The sequence below is a fragment of the Pinus tabuliformis genome, chromosome 9, assembly GCF_031772625.1.
Source record: "Pinus tabuliformis cultivar Carrire ecotype Pingquan chromosome 9, CPIR1, whole genome shotgun sequence".
Classification (NCBI taxonomy): Eukaryota; Viridiplantae; Streptophyta; class Pinopsida; order Pinales; family Pinaceae; genus Pinus; species Pinus tabuliformis.
In genome coordinates this window covers 832,794,188-832,815,717 of record NC_142307.1, presented here as the reverse complement: position 1 = coordinate 832,815,717, position 21,530 = coordinate 832,794,188, and the positions used below count along the sequence as shown (strand labels likewise).

General features: G+C 39.9%; 2 protein-coding genes across 3 annotated transcripts in view; both read right to left on the bottom strand.

Moving 5' to 3' along the window:
- Positions 1-2,475: 2,475 nt before the first annotated feature.
- The window catches only part of LOC149151357 (inositol polyphosphate multikinase alpha-like), a 206,953-nt gene continuing 187,898 nt past the window's right edge, over positions 2,476-21,530 (bottom strand). For both annotated transcript variants that reach the window (XM_089445693.1, XM_089445692.1), the window contains exon 8: positions 2,476-2,952. In XM_089445693.1, the coding sequence (XP_089301819.1) occupies positions 2,712-2,952 (241 nt within the window). In that variant the 3' untranslated portion in view covers positions 2,476-2,711. The remainder of the gene's footprint in view (positions 2,953-21,530) is intronic.
- LOC149151359 (uncharacterized) lies at positions 17,466-20,844 on the bottom strand. Its single transcript, XM_089445691.1, has 2 exons — positions 18,373-20,844; positions 17,466-18,241 (listed from the first exon to the last, which is right to left on the bottom strand). Exon 1 carries the CDS (start codon positions 20,304-20,306, stop codon positions 18,618-18,620), a length of 1,689 nt encoding a protein of 562 aa, XP_089301817.1. The 5' UTR covers positions 20,307-20,844; the 3' UTR covers positions 17,466-18,241; positions 18,373-18,617.

Here is a 21,530-nt window from a genome sequence, read left to right as displayed (position 1 = left end):
TTTCCGTTGCGTATACGACTTTTGGTCGTTACACAATCATAATAGAAAAATATAGTTGAATAGTTGGGTAACCTCTTTGATTGACAAATTTGACCATGTCATGGCTCCAACAAATGACATTAATTTTCCACTAGGTGTGCCCTCCTAGAAATGTAACCCACATTTGAACCAAAGATCAAGACAGTAGGATGTCCTCTATAAATTTGTGTGGTCTGTAACAAACTCCATATGTGGAAAAATCAAGCTAATCTATACATAGACCCCAAAGATATGTGATCAATAACTATGGCCATATGTGTGGCCTCCATGACCAAGTCATCCCATCAATAATGTGCAAATAGATTACCATGTGGCACATGTTATCAATCCAAGGTAATAGATCAAGTGGAGATCCATATGTGGACACCCTTAACAAATAGCATATGTATATGTGCAAAACAACCTACTCAAATAAAGAGGCATGGAAATGTGTGCAAGAAGCTTCCTCAAGTGGACATGCTCATCACGATCATGGAAAGGAGTATAATAAATACCTCAAAAGGTAGAGTGCTCAAGTGAAGTGGACCATTAATGTTGTTACCAACCTCAATAGATGTGCAATAAAACCCTCCAAATGGCATGTGTAGCTCCAAAGTTTAACCACCTCCATAGATCAAGGTAAGTGAAGTGGATCTCAAAATAGAAGGTTAACAAGCAAAGAATAGACACCATAAACCAAGGGTATAGTTATCAAAAGACCCCAACAACCTCCACACATACAACAACCACTATACAATGGTAAATACCCTCGATCCATGATAAGTGCCTCCCCATATGTTCACGCAAGGGATGCACTCCATGAAAATGAAGTGTGTAGTCATCATGAAGTGCAAGCTCAACATCAATATATAACCTAGAAGCCAAGCACTCTAGCAATGGAGTTCACCTATGCAATAAGTGGATTGGTCTCTCCAAACATGGCATGCAAGCTTGAAAAAGCCTAAAAGAGTGTAGTTCTCCATGAAAAGAGTTTATATCCCATCAAATACCATCATGAGGTCATGATAAACACCTCAAACCCTAGGGTGACCTCACCAAGAGGTGCCATATCATCCATCTCTCTCCATAAGCTAAAAATCCCCTAAATGTTGTGTCAAATGCTAAAAACCGTGATAGAGTTGGGTGCTTCCCAAGAATGACTATCTGTTTGATCATACATCAACATAAGATTATGATAGACACATCAAACCCTAGGGTGCCCCCATCAAGAAGTATGATGTCATCAATCATGCCAATGTTAGCCTCAAACCCTCAGATGCTCCATTAACAACGTCAAGTAGGAAGCATGTGATTTGAGTGCCAAGCAAGCATGAACATCATGAAATTCATTATCTAATTCATTAAGCACCATCATAAGAGTAAAATAGATATGTAAAACACCAGGGAGTTCCTCTATAAGGGCCACGTCTCATCATGTCAAAGCCATGACCAAGCTTCCATACAAATATGTAAGCATCAATACTATGAAGCAAGGAACTAGCACCATCATGCAACAAGGCAATCCAAAGGGGTGAAAATAGCCAATAGATGGCTAATCAACCATTCTCATATCATAGTGAGGAGCATGTCATCATTACCCATCAAAGAATCATGTGTACCATAAAGAAAAAACAAGAACCAAGACACATATCCATTGAATCAACATGTAGCATCCCATGCACCAGCATGACGAAGAAAGAGGATGCAGAGTAATCAACATTCACCATGTCCTTCCAAGATGCATCATTTCCAAGCAAAAATAGAAGGTGGGTATTGCTAGTCCATCAGCATCCCTTTAAATTACCCCCAACAATCTATCATGTGATGAAAATCACACATTTACCTGATGCAAATATGAGAATTAACACTCGACACGGGTGTATTGTCTATTATTACTTTTATTCTCATGTATTGTTATTGTTATAACAAATCAAGGCATGATGAAGTTTGAAACTCTTAATAATATAACTATGTTTTCCAAAGTATTACAGTTGAACGAACAGTTTTAACACAAACCATTTCATGATGAGTCTCAATCCAAATAATGTCTATGGAAATGGGTCAAAAACAAAGCATTCTAGCCCCTTCCCTCCACTCCATAATATATAATTCAACAATAGATTACTTAATTTTTGAAGCCCAACGTATGCTTGACTATGATTGCAAGCCAGTAGAACTTCCTTATAATTATATGTGGAGGCATGTAAATTCCTTCTCAAAATAGATGTTTAGGGAATACTTTAATTCCCACAAATAAAATAGAAATGTTTATTGTTAAATTTCTACAGACTTTTCTGGAAAAATAATGCATGTACTAATAACCATTTTGATAATCAATCACCTATCCCATGTTCATTTAAGTGACAACCTCATAAAAGTAGAGCTTGAACTTTGCCCAAAGATTAGGGTCCACCATGTTTTAGCCTTTCTTCAACCCAATTACATGGAAATTTGAGATTTAAGAAAGAAATGTTTGACATATTATATAACGGGTCTTCCATATTAAAAATATTTACTTCTAACACCATTGCATTAAAAGTGGTCAATCAGTTGCATCTTCTGGCTGACAGCAAATGTTTAATTGAAGTGAGAAGAAGCATGTTTACTTCACAGAAATTCAACTATGACAAGCGCAGTGAATGACAACCAAAGTATTTGTGTGGGAGTTTTGACTTTCAGGTATGATATTCATGTCAGGCCTTGCCAGCCACGATTTGGGAAATAACATTGATTAATGAGCACAAACCTCCCAAAAAATTATGGTCAATAATGTTTTCACCATCTAAAACATGAGCATAGTCGATGAGCTTCACAGATATGCCACGATTCCTAAAGCCAGAGCTGTGAAAACTTTCATTACTGCTTGTTGAGTCACCCTCATAAATTAGCAGAAGTGAGGCTGAATAGAAATGATACAGAGTTTGCTCTTCAAACCTGTTTAGAAACAAGGAATGGAAATGCAATTTTAGTAAAAATACAATCAATCAATCTCTCTCTCTCTCTCTCTCTCTCTCTATATATATATATATATATATATTCAAGATTGGGATCATTCCCCCCAACACATGTATCCTCTATTCTCATCAGCAAGTATAGCTTGTCTATGATCATTGACATTATGATATGTAGAGATCAGCTTAGACACAACAGCTCTTTTGACAGGCATAGCCTATAATAACATTGAAGTGTACAAAAGTATACAATTGAGATCAGCTTAGACACAACAGCTCTTTTGACAGGCATATCCAATAATAACATTGAAGTGTACAAAAGTATACAATTGATCTTCCAATCTTGGTAAAGGGGATGACTGAATATATATATATATATATATATATATATATATATATATTCATTCAAGATTGGGATCTTTCCCTGAAGGAATCAGACAGAGCCCAACCAGTGTTGCGAACATCTCGATAACATCCCAATTTTATCTCGAAATCACGATTTTTTGGCCTAGCCGATGTTTGCCAATTTTTGCAGATATTTTTATGGTATCTTAATTTTGCCGATGTTTGCCAATTTTTACCAATATTTTCCCGATTTTTATGATTTTTTGGTTTCCTATACCCTTGCTGATTTTAACCCGATGCCAATGTTCGCAACATTGAGCCCAACACATGTATCCTCCATTCTCGTCAGCAAGTATAGCTTGTCTATGATCATTGACATTATGATATGTAGAGATCAGCTTAGACACAACAACTCTTTTGACAGGCATAGCCTATAATAACATTGAAGTGTACAGAAGTATACAATTGATCTTCCAATCTTGGTAAAAGGGATGAGTGAATAACAATTAATAGCCAACTATATATGATGCATGACTGATAACATTTCAGAAAACATACAAAACAGACCTACTAATGTAGACCGCTTTTAGGATTCTCCTTTCATCAGGGAAAGGAATATTATGTTTGCATGAAATTATTTAATTCGTAATTACTTTTGGGGATGAAACTGTGACACTGAAATCTATTTGAAGTACAAATGTAAACCGAAAATGGCCATTCGACAAGGGAATACAAAGGATTTGTGTTTCTATAGATGAAGATGGGAACAGAGATCTTCAACGGCAAAAATTAGTATGACAGCAAGTACACAAAAAATTGAAAGGGAAAATACACTAGATATAAGAAAACAGCTCAAAAAACCAACAATGAAAACTGTAAAATCTGAACCCCAAAGATCTAGGCTGAACATACCAGATGTGTAAGGAGAAAAAGATGAGGATTCTTGATAAGCTACATTCAATCAACAGCAAAGTTTACGGAAAATAAAAATTTAGAAAAATAAAAAATAAAATAAAAATAAAAAACTGCTAAAAAGGAATCTTGTGATTAAAGATAAAGTGGCAAATATCTAATGAAGTTCAATTACTTTAGGCACTTCACGAAAAAAGCTTCTAAAAATAGGAACCGAAAAAATCTACCATGCCCTTTAGTAGTCAGAATGTAACCATTTGTAAAATGGTACCTACATGGCAACAATCTTGATTTGCATAGGCACACAGTACGGGATGTTTATAGGTTTAATAGATTAGAATATAAGCATCTCCAAGAACTGCAAGAATTGTTACAAATTTTAGTAATATTATTAATTTATTACCATTCCCATACGTACATACACAACATGGAACTACCAGAAAATGAAATTTGACCCTGGGGCCTATTCATATTGGCAGTCAAGCCTCTAAATGGGATATCCCAAACCTTCAACATCTAACAACAACCCAACATCAAAAGAATTCAAAACAATTTGGCTTCATTTCCACTGTCTTTTTTGATACATCCCAAGATAAGACACTACCTGATTATATAGTAAAGATTCCTACTTTAACGATCCAGGAACCTCTTATACTATGGCCATTACCAGCAGAGTATACCAAATTTTCCTTGAAGTTGTTTTTCTAGTGGATTCCACTGCCATTACCATAGCTTTAAAATATCAGCTAATAATCTAGCATCAACAAGATCATGACCATTACCACTGGAAGAATCAAAGTGGAAAAGGTGCTTGTTGATATTAAAGCAAAAAAATGAACAAGAAATGTTACAGATCATACCCATCACCTTGCAACTGCAAATTCATAAGAAAGAAGTTATCATTCAACGTAACCTAGTGAAATTTAGGATCATTAATGAGAAACCATCATAATGGTGGCTTTGAGTCAGGAAATGAAGCATGCCCATAACCAAAGCTTCCATGCAGCCAAAAGGAAAATTGTCAATGTGACCCAACAGTGATAACCATTATTCATACCAGTGTTGTGAAAATCGTTATTGGGAGTAAATCGGCAAGGGGAAAAAATTGGGAAAAATCGTAAAAATCGGCAAAAAAAAAAATCAAGATTTTTTTCGGAAAAATCACTGAATTAATCGCGCGATATTATCGGGAAAATGAAAAAATCGCGATTTTTTGATGTTATCGCGAACACACAATCTTAGCTCACTAATCTATGGTTATACATCTTTCGCATGTCCATCATCCCCTTCAAGCAACAAAAACTGAAATTAAAGATGTTGACCACCAAGGTGGCAGCCAACATCCTTTGCAAGATTTAACACGCATACGTCAATGCTTTTTGGCCCCTACTCTTAGCCAAATTAGTGTCTCTCGCTTGCAAAATACTATGGGCATGCTGTGGTGCTTGTTGTCGATATGTTCATCTTCCAAATTTCAGCTCATTCATGCACTCTCCTCTTGGATATTTATTCATCAATTTGCATTGCCTTTTCTTCTTAATCCATTCTATCTTAGGCAAATAAGATAGTTTTATTAATGACCAAAATATGGTCAACATGACTACTCAATACAGAAACAGTGATACCTAGTGGGAGTGTGAAGCCCACTCCTATATAATAAGGATATCAAAGAAATCTGTATGCTCTATGTGCTACAAACACAATGCCCAAAAAGAAATACAACGCTCTGGATGAAAGTACAACATAAAAGAGCCTCAGTGCTCAAGTGTCTAGCGTTAGATGGAGGGGAGGGGGATCATCCTCTAAAACTAAGTGTAAAGTGCTCCTATCATTAAAGAACAAAGGAAAGAATCTCAATATGGAAATTTGGCTAGTGGATCTAGATACAGCCAAGGGGATACCTCTCTATCTAGAATAGGTGTCTTGCTACAGGGAGCTAGTAAAATGGAATTGCCTACTAGTCTAGTGTAAGTTGTCTTAAGACACTTCATGCAACAACCCCATATGGATCTTTCTATCGAGAGTTGTGTTTCCTCCCAAGGTCTAACAAATATGGTGACTAGAATGGTCCTACGCTCTACTTGCCTATTGGTACCCCTATCCATTGGAAGCACTGAGAAGAAAGACAATTTTTTGGGAAAGGTCTAGACAAATTATGCACTGAAGGATGTGAAATCTAAGCTCGAGTGCCTCTCCCAAGTATAATGCCAGGCATCATTGGTGTGGTTATCAAAATAGGTGTAAAGTAGAGTGCACTACTTGGAGCTTTTTGGTGCTTTCTTGAGGCATATTTCATACATATCTTGGGTGCCTCGTTTGTCTTAGCTTTCTTCAACATGGATGAGGATCTGTTGAAAAGTGTAACTAGGTTTGATCTTCATAATGACATGTAATTATGATTTTATGTAAGAGATGTAAAGAAGAAAAATAAAATTATTGTAATGTTTGCATCATCGGTTTCATGAGCAAGAGATTTTATTTAGTTGAGGCTCCCATTGAGAGCCCTTAGGAATATTGTCATCTAGTCATAAAAGTCTAAAGAATCATTGTCATGTAATGAAGGCATGTTACACATTGCAAAGAATCATATTTGTCTACGTAAAGTCACCCTCCAAGACCTTGTCACTGGCCCTCATCAAGTCAGCCTACAACGAAGGAAGAATCTAGAAGATGAAGTTGACCTTTCTCCAAGGGATCATGTCGACCTACTCTAGAAGATCATGTCGGCCTAATGGACATGGACAAACTAGTATATATACCCATACTCGGCCTCATTAGGAGACATGGAATTTGGTGAAGCAAGTCTACAAAGAAGTGCGAGAAATATACTAGAAGAAGCCTCTACATCAACAAAGCAAGAAGGAAGAATAGTGAAGATCGTTGTGGACTGTTTTGGGCTAGTTTACCCTCTCACGTGCGAAGGTAGCAGATCTGAAGGTGTCAATCGGAGGTCGAAGGATTGCAGTCACACTGATATGCTCTTGTTTGCGTGGAAATCTTCACTATAAGAAGCCAAGTAAGAGAGGAAAAAGAGTCTCCTTCAAGGAGGAGTCTATTCAAGTGGCAAATCTGATCGAAGGTTTCTACTGTCATGAACGGAGTTGCAGAACGACAAGGAGAGGCCGAAATTCTGAGGAGAAGTTGAGAAGGAGAAGAGAAAGAGCAGGGTTCAAAAGGAGGCTAGTGACTTGGTCTTGGGAGGACTCTAGTGTCAAGGGTCTTTGTCATGGTCTTGGTATTCGTCAATTGAAGATCTATAAGAAGTATTTCATTTGGGTTTTCCTCTCAAAGAGTGAGGTTTTTGGTCCTGGCTAACAAACCTATATACTGTGTCTCTTGTCTCTTTATTGTTCATGATTTGGTAATTGTCTTGATGAAAAGAACACAATAATAACTACAAGAAAGAGAAGATCATAATCAAGAAGCAAAAAGTCTATCACAAGCAATTAGCATAAGTAGAGAAATCACCTAACTATTGATGCCCTAGATTTTTCAACAGGATCAAAACTCTAAAAGCCTGGTGTTATCTCTTAGTCAACTTTAACATGCTTTTTAAGTTTCTAAGATCACCTCGCATAGCACCTATTTTGGGTCTTAAGATATTATTGAATAATTTCTTCGTATGGATCCAATCCCATCTATAACAAAGGAAATTTTAGATGAGGCTATAATTTTAGAGGATCTATTATTCTCAAGTCCTCCTTGCTCTTTCACTTCCATATTTTGCATTCTTATTTCTTTCATGCTTGAATGTAGACTTCATTGGGGACTTGGTATAGGTGCCTCTTATTGTTTGTTATGTGATTGCATTTATCCTTGACAAGTGTAAGAGAAAGGTCTTGTGTAATGTCTTTGATTCCTATTACAACAAAATATCGCACCTCTCGAGATGCAGTCCTAAAGCTCAAGTGAGAAATTCAGTGTCATTCAAGAGGAGAGGCAATTGTCACTTCAACAACCCTCTTCTCACTTTTGGCTAGCTCTCCTTTGGCTCAAAGGGGGTTTTTTTAGTAGATTTAGGGATCTGATGACCCATTCAAACCAGGACAAGAGCCCCGTAAGGATTCTACTTCCGTTACAACCAATCAAAGGATTAAACAATCAAGGTTTAACGTGGATCTTGTAGATAGGATTTCTAGGTTTCTTCAGAGTAACTTCCAAATTTGGGTTCAAAGGGAAGGTTCCCATGTTGACGAATGTAACTAGTGTTGGTCTTCATAATTATATTTAAAATGTATTTGTCAAAAGAAAGAAAAAGAAATTTTATTATTAAATAAATTGACTTATTAAAGCATGGGTTTCATAATTGGGTCAATTGTTTTAAGGTCAAAGCCTCCATTGTAGGCTTCTAGGGTTTATGTCAAGTGTCCTTGTCCATGTCATAATGTAAAGAACCCTTCTTGGGATTTAATTGTCAAAGAAGAAAATTATTTTAATGTAAAATAGGTCAATTAGGCCTCCTCCACCAAGTCGGCCTAAAGGAAGGACAAGTCAACCTCAACAGGGGAATTCAACCTCACAAGAAGCCTATATATTGGAGCAACTCGACCTCATTTGTCACTCACTCACAACAAGTTCAAAATGCAGTAGTTGGAAGCAGTAAAAGGTACAAATTCCAAGAAAGAAGAAGAAAAGGGCTAGCGAAGGAGGAGGAGGTCATTATCTTGCTAAGGAAGTCAAAATTCTCTCTCTCTTGTCTCACACATGCGAAGGAAGTGAAGCTGCAGGAGGGACGAAATTGCAGTCTTGAAGTTGGGCCGAAATTCTGATGCAATAGGTCAAAAATTTGTCTTTGATGCAGTATTTATGCAGTATTGAAGCAGTGTTGATGCAATATTGTTGCAGTTGATCTTTGAAGGTTGGAAGAATAGTTTGAGGGTTGACTTGGTGGAGGAGGAAGGTCTATTGGTCTAGGGTCTTGGTCTATCTCATTTGAATTACTGAAGGAAGAGTCCTTGACTGGGTTTTCCCATATATAGGGGATTTAGCCCTGCCTGTTCGCCCACATCTAGTGTGTTTGATCTTCATGTTTTGTTTTTTATAACTGCTTGATGAAACAAAGATAAAAGAAGACATTAGGGGAATTTTGAGGTCTAAAATGAACATCCTAAAGAAATTATAAAATAAGAGTGGAAATAATAAAATAAGATTATATTACATCATCAAGCTTTACAGGGAAGAAAGAAAAAATTATTTTTTCAACTCGTATTTTCAACTTATCTCCCTAAGATTTTACTCAAATTTTGAGTGGGAATACTCGTTGGATGCATAATTTGATTCATTATCCCAGGAGTACCCATGTTGCATACTTTCGATGGACCCTGCTACACAAAAAATGAGAAATACATGAAAAACGCGATTGCAATCACGTTTTTTCATGTATTTCTCATTTTTCGTGTAGCAGGGTCCATCGAAAGTATGCAACATGGGTACTCCTTGGATGAGGAATTAAATTTTGCATCCAACGAGTACTCCCGCTCAAAATTTGAGTAAACACTTAGGGAGATAAGTTGAAAATACGAGTTGAAAAAATAGTTTTATTATTTTATTATTTTTAATCTGTTTACTTGTTTACTCCAAAAATGGTGAATCATCCCCCCATGGTTGAAATCATCATCTTGAATCATATTGGTTCTTATAAAGATTATATTGGTTGTACATTTTTCTTAGGAGGCCCATTTTAGGCCTCAAAATTCCCCTAATAACATAAGAAAGTTAATAAGAACATAAGAGTATCATAAGTAATTATCAACATAAGAAAATATTTTTGTCTTTCCAATTTTCTAACATGGTATCAAAGCTAAGGTGAAGAAGAAGGAAAAAGGCAGGTCGAAGATCTATTAAGGAAAAGGAGATCAAAGAAAGGTCATTAAGGAAAAGGATCATATAAAGAGACAAGCCTACTATCTACAAGAACAATGACAAACTCAATGAAGGGAGAAAACAAATTAGAAGGAGCCTCCAACTACAGGGCTTGGAAAAAGAGGATAGACCTCATTCTCGAAAAGAACAAAGTTTTGGATCTCGTTCAAGGAAAAATCAAGAAGCCTACTAATGAATCAAGTGATGCAGAGAAAGCAAAGTTTAGAGAAATCAAAATTGTGGCTATGAATCTAATAGTGGATGGAGTTAAGGATAACCTAATCCAATACATATCCTATTGATTTTTGTGGAGCTTGGGAGGTACTCCAAGCCCTAGTGTTCGAGGGTTGGAGGTCAAGTGCCACAATAGGTTTGTGGTTTTAGAACCCAAGCCTCGGGTTTTGCACCCATCGGGATTTGGGCCAAAACCTTGATGAATTTGAGCATGGGAAAACATGAGGTGATAGAGCTTGGCGTGCCAATTCCAACGCTTCGAAGATCACTCAAATCAAAGTTCTAGAACTTGAGATATGAATTTTTGAAGTTGACAATTAATTATGGACAGTCAAGCCATGTAGGCTTTGTTGATTTGGGGTAGCATCGGATGTGCTCTAGCCATTAAAATTGGTCGAGAGGCTAAAGCACATGAGATCTCCATGACCCAGAATGGTTTGGGCCCATGTTGCGGGGGAGCGCCCCCCCCCCCCCCCCCCTTCGAACCCGCTCCTGAAGCGCGCTCCGGGCGGGAGCGGCACGGGAGCGCGCTCCCAAAATCGCTCCCGGACGGGAGCGATTTTCGGGAGCGCGCTCCCGTAAAAAAATTTGTGCTCCCTGGTCTGTTCGGGAGCGACTCAGGGAGCGATCGCTCCCGCACTCCCGGAGCGATTTTTAATGCCCGGGAGCGATCGCTCCCTGATCGCTCCCGGGCATTAAAAATCGCTCCGGGAGCGAATCGAGCCGGGCCGGGAGCGGTTCGGCGGAAAAAAAATCCGCCGGACCCGAAAAAATTAAAAAATTTAGAAAAAAAATTTTGTTTTATAAGGCCAATGGGCCAAAAAACATTCATTATAACTTCATTGAGCAAGTTTGGAGCTGGAGCAAGAGCATTGGAGCGAAGAGCAAGTGCTGAGGAGCGAGGAGCAAGTGCCAAGGAGTGAGGAGCAAGCCTGCAGAGGTAAGTAACTTAGTAATCTAGTTAGTTTAGCTGGTTAGGTAGTTAATTTAGTTGATTTAATTTAGTTGTTTGAGTTTAACTGTTTAAAAATCATGTATTTAAATTAAATTAATAAATTAAATTAATTAATCCCAATAAATTAAATTAATTTGCAGATTCAAGACTCAAAACCCTACAAACATCAAACACCATGGACCTGGCGATATTTATTGGCATTTTCCTCTTCCTGGTCCCTTTTATGGTTATTATGGTGGTGGAGAGTAGGAAACGGAGGGGGCCCCAAACTGAAGAGGGGGATGAAGAAGCCAGAGAAAGTCAAATGGGTGAAAACCCCAGTGAGGAGGAGGTGGAGGAGGGTGAACATGACCCTCAAAAAACTAAACAAAACCAAACTCCATTGTGGAAATATGTTCACAGGGCTGAAACAGGGAGAGGGGGTGGAACCACTAAATTTCATTGCCCCCATTGCAACACTGATTACACAGGTTCATACACCCGTGCTAGAAGACACCTCTGCGGGAAAAGGCCATGGGATGGAGAGAAACAAATAGGAATCAAAACTTGTGCAGCGGTGTCAACAGCAGATAGAGCCAAATACATAAAGGAAGAGGAGGACGCCCAATACAGAACAAAAAGATCAAGGGGTTTCTTTGAACCAAGCTCACAATCACAAAGAACTCCTTTAGCATCCTCCCAAGGCAGTGGATATGGACATGGAGGCACAGGGTCATCATCTTTAAGGCATAGAACCATATCAGATTTCCTTGATGAGGGGTGTAGGAATGATGTGGATTCAAAAGTTTACAGGTTCCTCTATGCATGTGGGATACCATTCAATGTTCTACGCTCACCTTATTGGCACGAAATGGTTTCTGCCATAAATGATGCCCCTAAAGGATACAAGAGCCCTAGGTATGACAAGGCAAGAACTGTTGGCCTTGATCATGAAAAAGCAAAAATATCACATTCTTTGAATAAAATGACAAGTTCTTGGACTGACAATGGGGTGTCCATTGTATCTGATGGATGGACAAATGTAAAAGGCAAGCCATTGATAAGTGTTCTTGTTGTGTCTGTTAGTGGTCCCATCTTTCTAGCTGCACATGATAACTCGGACAAGTTCAAGACCGCTATCAACATTGCAGAAGCATTACTTGAAACAATTGAGCGTATTGGCCCATACAATGTCATCCAAGTCATCATTGATAATGCTCCTAATTGTAAGGCAGCGGGAGCAATTATTGAGGATAAATACCCGAACATATTTTGGTCTGGATGTTTGGTTCACACATTGAACCTTCTGTTGCATGATATTGTCAAAAACAAAAATGAACAATACCAATGGATTGGTAATTTGTACAAGAAAGGAAAACAAATGATAAAATTTATTACAAATCATAGCAATACCCATGGCCTTTTCCGCAGTCACTCGAGATTGGAGTTGCTGAAGATTGCGAGGACTAGATTTGGTAGCTATTACCTCACCTTCAGGCGCCTTTTGAAGGTAAGAGAGGCATTAGCTAGCATGGTATCAAGTCCACATTGGCAGGTGTTAAAGGAAAGGGCTACAAATGTAGCTGACATGGCAGGATTTGAAATGGTGGAGGAGGCCGCTCTTGATGGGCAGTTTTGGACAACTGTGAGGTAGGTATTGGATTTCACCAAGCCAATTTATCACATGATTCGGTTTGCAGATACAGACAAACCAGTGATTGGCGAGGTGTATGAGCAAATGGATACCATGTTGGGGGAAATAAAAGACATTGTTCATAATAGAGATCCCAACTTGTACAAACTGATTCATGATTGTGTGTGTGAACGGTGGAATAGGCTTAACCTTCCACTACATTGCTTGGCGTATATCCTTACGCCAAAATACTACTCTACATCTTGGTTGGGCCAACCTGCAACAGGGGGTGGGGTTAGGACCAAACCCCATTTAGATCAAGAGGTAACTAAAGGATATCTGGAAGCATTAGAAAAGTTGGTTCCTAACAGGGAGGAATGTGCAGCTGTGCGCCTTGAAATAGGCAGATACTTCAGTGGCACTGGTTTGTATGGTAACTTCCATGCAATGGACGACAAAGATAAATTTGATTCTCTCACATGGTGGGAAACATATGGCGGCCACGGACTTTTGCTAAAATTGGCAAAACAAGTTCTTTCACAGGTTGTAAATTCTTCTTCTGCAGAGAGGTGTTGGAGCACCTACAGTTATATACCTAATGTGAAAAGAAACAGACTCAACGAAAACCGAGCAGAAAGCTTGGTTTATGTGCACTACAACTTGAGGTTGTTGAGTCATTACTGTGATCGGGCTAATGAGGATCCCACATATAAAATTTGGGACAATCACCCAGAGGACGACAATTTGGAGGATGGCATTGTACATATTGAAGAACTAGAAGAGGAACTTGTAAGGGATGAAAATGAAGCAGCTGCAGCAACCATGCCACCTCCACCTCCACCATCCAGTAGCAGTGCTCGAGGCCCGAGTCTTGTTCCATTGTTGTCGCCACCTCCATCTACACCCTCACGTGGAGGTTCTAGTTCTGGTCGTCGGTCTGTGCGGGAGACTCCTAGACGACCACCACGACCTGCTTATACTCCTGGAGACTCTCGTGGCAAGGGCCACATGTAGATTTACAGTTTACTTGTCTTTTTTAGTTTCTATTAGACTTTAGTTTTCATAACTGTTGAGTTTTGAGTCCTTGACTCTTGACTCTTGACTCTTTCATATCATTATGATATTTTTTGTAAACATTATATCACTGTGACAATGAAAATTTGAAGTTTGAAGTTGGGCCTTGGCAATTATAACTCATTGGTAATGATTGTGAATTATGAATATGATGCTTTGTGAAAGACTAGAGTTGTTTCATTTCATCTCATTATTGATGTTTCATTTTATAAATTTTTAACATTTCATATCATGTTAACAGTTAGAAGTTAGGACTTAGAAATATCTTCGATATTACTTCTTGTAATGGTTAAACTTGGCTTACAAGTACAACTTTGGTGATCAATGATGATAAATGTTATTGAATTTTCAATTCTGAAAGCTTGAAGTTGAAACTTTAATATTGAATTTGATGAATCATGATTTATAAGACTCAATATGTTGCAGTTGTAATATGTATTTTACTAACTTGTGGACATGGTTGATGACGATTATAATTTCTAGATAATTGATGTGATATGGTTCAATGATCAATTTATGTTTTTTTATGTTTTTTATGTCTATTTCATCATTCTACATGTTTTTGTTGACATATATGTATCGAAAATTAAAAAATATAAAAAATATATATATTTTTAAAAAATCGCTCCTGGATTCGCCCCTAAACCGGGAGCTTCTGAAAATGGTCGCTCCCGCTCCCGTTTTCGCTCCCGCTCCCCGCTCCCAAGTAACATTGGTTTGGGCAGATTCTAACCGGTTTGGGAGATATTAAAATAATTAATATTTTTAATGGAGTTCCTAAGTCTAAACTTAGGAAAAATAAAATATTAATGGGTATTAATATAAAATTGGGTTAGAAGGTTCCAAAAGTCATGGATCAAGCCAAATCAATCTTAGCCGTTGATTAGAAATTTAATCTCAGTCATTGAAGGACCAACAGGAAAAGTATAAGAGGAGGCTTGAGGGTCAGTTGGAAGACACACTAGAGTGATCAGTCATTCGATTTGCTAGAGCGGGGTTGCTAAGCAAAGTCCAATCAGTTATCAACAGCAAGGGGCAGTGAGTACTGGACAAAGAGGCAGAGATAGTGCCAAGAGACCAACACAAAGGCAGAGAGCGAGAAGCATCAGCCAGAGCAGGCCACGAAGAGCCCAGCACAGAGGCCAGAGGGCCTACGTCATCCGCGCAAAAGGCAGCAGGAGTAACGCAGAGGATCCCAAAGGCTGCACAGTGCCTCAGAGGGCTAACGCAGAGGGTTCTGAGGTTGACACAGAGCAGCAGGAGGCTGACACAATGCTTCAGAGTTGCTGGAGAGGGTTTCGTGGGACAGGTTTTCTGAATGCCTGTTTCCGAATAGAGAGGTATTACTGCTGGTTGTTTTTCTCTGTCAGGTGAGCCAGTTTGGCACCTAGTTGTACTCAAGGAAATATTCCATAATAATAAAGCCTCAAAATAGCTGCACCAGTTTTCCAGCATTGGGTATTTCCAGGGACATTTGTCCAAAAATAACAGTGTCACTTGTGTGTTTGTTTTCTTTCAGCTGATGATCTGTATATGTTGAGACTGTATTGTGTTTATTTCGTTATTTATATGTTTTAAATAACTTGTTCTAATTTAAACAAGTAGAAGAAATAAACCAGAAGAATACGGATTAAATTTCTAACGGAAAGACTTAGAAATTTCAACATGGTATCAGAGCGTGGTTGCAGATCACAGGAAAGCTGAAGACATTAGCTAAATAGAGCATTTGCAGTAGAATCAGTTGTCCCGAGTAACAGAAGTTGATCCTTGCAGAAGCGACAGAAGAAGGGTTGACACAGAGGGACTGCATCATCAATTCGGGCCAGAGAGAGGCCAGCGCAGAGGCTGAGGACAGAAAGAGGCTCACGCAGAGACCAGGAGGGTTGATGTAGTTCGTTTAGGGAGTTGTTTTGCTAGTGTCGGGATTGTGCAGAGCCTAGAGGCTCAGTCCTTTAGTTGCTAGGGCATAGGAAGCTATGGGCAGTTTGCGGGAGCGAAGCTGGTGGGGTACTGTGGGCAGAACAATACCTAACAGGGCAAAACCAAGGTAGAGGGAGTTGCTACCGAGGCGGATTTCTAGCCAAGGAATCTGGATCAGTGTTGTAGGTGCACAGAAGATCGAAGAGGTACAACTTGACGATTGGCAGGAGGATTTCCAGAAGGGAAATCATGACTCAGAGGGAGTCCAGTAGAGAACTTCCAGAGGGAAGTAGAAAGACTTGGAGGAGTCGACAGAAGAGCAGAGAGATGGCCATGAATGGGCTGAGGGATCAGGACAGGCTAGACGGGGCATCCAACTTTGTTATCTGGAAGGCCAGGATCCTGTCCATTCTAGATAGACATCACATCAAGGCCTTCACCTTGAGAACAATGGCGATCCCAGTTGACCCAGCTGAAAATGAAAAGTTCGAGGACGCAATGGCCAAGGCGAAGTGCATCATCCATTATGGGGTCAAGGATCATGTGGTCCAACATATTGCCGAGAAGGAGACGGCAAACGAAATGTGGAACGCCCTGAAGAAATTGTACCAGCATACTTATGTGCAGAGGAAGATGTTACTTGAGAATCAGCTGCGGTCATACTAGATGCAGAAGGGGGAGCAAATAGATCACTTCCCCGGATAGTTGAAGGAGATCTGGAACCCACTGACTTCCATAGGGGCCACGCCGGATGAAGAGATGTTGGTGAGGACCGCACTTAACGCAGTCTCCGAGGAGTGGGAGACATTTGTCCAAAGCATACTGGGCAGGGCGGATCTTCCAGATTGGGAAGAATTGTGGGCGACTCTTCGCCAAGAGGAGATCAGGCAGTTGAGCAAGATGGGAAGTAGCAACAAAGGAGTCCAGATCAAGAAGGAAGAGGAAGAGGATGCAACTCTGGCATCTGCAGGAAAGTTGGAGAAGAGGAAGAAGAAGGACCTCTCCAAGGTCAAGTGCTTCCACAGTGGGGAACTGAGTCATTATGCGAACCAGTGTCCGAGGAAGAAGAACAAGGGAGAGGCATCTGACTCTACGGCAGTGCCAGCGAAGGCGGAGAAGGAGGTCGAGGAGGATGACGATTGTGCCATGAGTGCTCACGTACCTCTAGAGAAGAGGTGGGGAGACATCAAGCTGTAGTCAGGAGGACTACAGGCGATGAGGGGCAAGATCCTTGAGATACCCAACCTCTTGGATTATACCTTGCTACGGGAGCCCCGAAGAGAGAGTAGCAGGATTGGCGGATGTCGATAGAGACAAATGCGATTTAAGCGGCGGAGAGTGCTACAGTGCAGGAGTCCCTGGGCAGCGTGAGTCTAGTAGGCTGCAACAGTGCGAGAGGCACAGGAGTGTTGTAACAGTGCAGGATGGCACAGAGAGGTTTGCAACGGTGCGAGATGCAGGGAGTTGTTGCAACCAATGTTGCACACATCGCGATCGGGATTTAATCGGCGCCGGGAAAAAAGCGGAAAAAATCGTTAAAATCGGGAAAAAATCGGAAAAAAGCGGGAAAAAATCGTTTGGCACAAAAATATTCATTTTTTTTCAATTTTTTTCAATTTTTTTAATATCTAAACCATCTACAACATAAAATAAATACATTGACACATAAATATGATAAAAAAACTAATATATAAGATGTTTAATATCATTTCTAGCGCTAAAATCACACATAACATTGAATCATGTCCTGAATAGTAAGTCCTGAGTCCCAAGTCCAACTCAGCCTCAAAATATCAACAAAAAATATGATAATGTATCTCATCATGTCATAATGTCATATACAATAAAATGAAAGTCTAATCCTATTGATTTCCTCTGCCCCTCTTGCGAGAAAATGGCACAACTTTCTCTTTCCCTCTAGATGTAGAAGCTGGTGCCTGTGGTGGTGGAAATGGCAGTGGAGTCTGACGTGCTCTAGAAGCTGAAGAACTAGTAGTAGCAGCTATAGGAGGCTGAGGTGGACGGAGACCACGTCCTCTACTGGTGGTAGTGGTAGCCCGGGTAGCCCGGGTAGGCGGTGTCACCTCCTCCTCCTGCTCCTCCAACTCCTCCTCCCCCTGCTCCTGCTCCTGCTCCTCCTCCTCCTCCTCCTCCCCCTCCTCCTCCCCCTCATCCTGCACTAACCAATCCTCAGTGGGATCCATGAGAGGCCTCTCGGTCTCAACCCTCCATTCAGCAGTGGTGTCAATCCCATCCAATGAGATGGCTTCCGTATCAGGTGTCTTCTCTAGTTGTTTCACCCACAATCGAAGATTGTAGTAGACATAGACCATGTCATTAAGTCTATGGGACTCCAACCTGTACAAAGTTCATGAAATAATAAATTAATAATTAATAATTAATATTATAAAAAAAATATTGTTTAAAACTTTAATGAATTCAAAAATTTATTTGGAAATTTGCAATATTTTAAATGTTTAAGTGTTAACCTATTGCGCTTCTTGTTGTGTATTTTTTCAAATACACTCCAATTGCGCTCACATCCCGAGGAGCTGCATGTTTGGCTGAGGATGCGTATGGCAAGATTTTGCAAAAGGGGTACTCTGCCACCATACATCTTCCACCATGCGTCTACAACAAAATTACAAATAAAATTTTAAATAAACATAAGAAAAAAATGGAATTTGAAGAAACAATGAAATTTGAAACAAAGTTACAAAGTACATACTACAAACTAAAAAATACCTGGCATTTTAACCGTCCTATCAATGACAGCCATATCAAAGCCAAATAAGCCACCTGACAACTTATATTGCTCAATTTGTCTAGAGATCTCCATACGTTCTTCTGAAGATCTCACCATCTTCTGGACACAGGTTAATAATCCTTCCACGACCTCAACATCAAAATTAAACCCACATGCATAAGAAAATGCAGGGTTCAGGAAAAGCCCAGCAGCATGAATGGGACGATGGAGTGTGTTGTTCCATCGCTCATCAATGACCTTCCATAGAAGGAGTTGTCTCTGGAACCCATCATCTCCCTTGTCATCATAGTAGGACCGAATGGCTTCTTTGGCCCTGTCCATGGCTTCATACAAATAGCCCATTGCGGGCTTCTCACCATCTACCAACCGAAGAACCTTTACCAAAGGTTCAGTGACAGCGCACACCTCCTGCACTCCCGCCCAGAAGTCTTCTTGGTATGAAACAAGTCTGCAGACGGCCTCTCCTTCTGGTTTGCGGCTCATTGGCGAAGAACGCCACTCCTCTGAAACAAACATTCTCTTCAAATCCCACATAGAATTCAAGAGGGATTGAAGAGATATGAAACTCGTCGCAAACCGTGTAATGGCGGGGCGCACCAACTCTTTGTTGTTGGTGCATTTTCTCATCAAGCTAAGCACAGATGTGTGATTGTAAATAAATTTTGTGATGGTTTTTGATGAGTCAACAGCCTCTTTGACAAAGGGAATTTTCCCTATGTCCTCTAACATCAAATCAATACAATGGGCAGCACAAGGTGTCCAAAATAAAGTAGGATGCCTGTCCATAAGCATTCTACCAGCAGCAACATAATTTGCAGCGTTGTCCGTTATGACTTGGACAACATTTTCTGCACCCACCTCCAAAATAAACACATCCAGCAAATCACATAAATTTTTTGCATCTTTGATTTGATGAGTTGCATCAACAGATTTGATAAACATAGTCCCCAAGGGACAACTAACCAAGAAGTTTATAAGGGTTCTCCCCTTTTGGTCAGTCCAACCATCTGACATAACAGTGCATCCTGTTTGTGCCCATGATGCCCTAAAATCCTCCAATCTTTGGGTGCAGTCACGCTTTTCATCTTGAAGAAGCCGGCCTCTGAAATCATGAAGAGAAGGGAGTTTGTACCCCGGGCCAACACTGGCAACAGCATCAAGAGTAGGTTGGAAAAATGGATTATTCCTTATAATGCTGAAAGGAATATCACTCCAGAGGAGAAATTTTGTCATCAACTTGTCAGCTTTTTCTTTTTCAGTTCTTTTCATCATTGAACCGATAGTTGGTTGTGAACCAGGTGTGGTTCGAGGAACAAAATATGATGATGCAGCAAACGGATTGACTGACGCTGCAGTAGAACCTGTGCCACTTGGCCCACTTCCTTCAGCTGACCTTTTTAGTTGCCTTTTGAGTTCTTCTTTGGCGTCTCTAGTGTGCTCTAATTCTCCCAATGCTCTCATGGCTTTTTGGATAATTTCAGCATTTGTCTTTAGACAGGGCCCCACATCACGTCCAGGGATTTGTGCAAGGTGGAACTTCAACCTGTATATCCCCCCGAATATTTCCTTTCCACACAACTTGCAATACAAGTTTTGTCTATCATTCGGAGTTTTAGGGTCACCATATTCCCAGAAAGGATCCAATTTCCTTGGCATGTTTGTTTTTGAATTTTGAATTTGCAAACCTATGGAAAAATAAGGATTAGGAAATAGGAATTTAGGATTACATAAATGATAATAGTAAATACAAATTACAATTTAGCATTTGCAAAATTACAAGCTAATTATTTCCAAAATCCCAATTTCTAAACCCAAGTCACCCAACCAAATGCCAAAAAACAATGAAAAATCAAAAAAAATAAACAATGTTTAAAGAAAATGAGAAAATAAAAATCAAAAATTGGTTCTCATAGTCATAACAAATAACCCATCCCAAATCAATGAAAAATTTCCAAAAATTCTTTAAAAACAATGAAAAACAAAGTTTTTATTGAACCAAAACAAAAAAAAATTAATCTACATACCTGGTTTATGGACAAATTGGCGATCTTGGCTTGGATTCCTCCTAAAATCGCTTCGATTCGCTCCCACAACCGACGGCAACCCTCTCCCTCCCTTCTTCTCCTTCTCCTCCGCGGCGGACTGCTGAATGAATAAAAAAAAAATCGTTTTTTCCATATAAAACCCCGCTGCCCGCGCCCTCCGCGATTTTAACCGAAAAAATCGCGATTTTATCGAAAAAATCGCGATTTTTTCAAAAAATCGCGATTTTTTCGATAAAAATCGCTATAAAAAAAATTGGCGATTTTTTCGATAAAAATCGCGCTTTGAATCGGCAAATTTAAAAAATCGCGATTTTCCGATTTTATCGCGATTTTATCGCGATGTGTGCAACACTGGTTGCAACAACGTAGAGGTCAGTAGAGGGAGCACTTGTTAGCGGCAGAGGGAGCTTTAGCATCGGGAGTGTTTCTAGCCTGACAGGGATGTCAAAAGTTGGGAGGATCAGTTACTTACTTCTCAGTACTTGAGTTGCAATGCAGTAGCAGTCTGCAGTAGCACGATGCAGCATGATGAGAGGGGGTTGCAATGCAGATGTAGTGTTGGGAGAAAGGCCCAGCAGCAGCACGGATGCAGAGGGAGCTGTCGTATGAATGCAGCAGTGGCAGTGGTAGGGCCATGGGCAAAAGTACAAGATGTAGCAGTGCAGAGGATGTTCGGCGGAGAGGCCTAGCATCAGCACAGGTACCAGTGCCAGATAATCAAAGTAATACTCAGTGAGTATTACTAGAGCACAATCCTCGCTAAGAGGGAGTGTTGATTTGGGGTAGCGTCGGATGTGCTCTAGCCATGAAAATTGGTGGAGGCTAAAGCACATGA

What these genes read in the sequence shown, in the direction of transcription:
- LOC149151359 (XM_089445691.1), bottom strand. Translation starts at nt 20,306, where the DNA reads ATGCCAAGGAAATTGGATCCTTTCTGGGAATATGGTGACCCTAAAACT.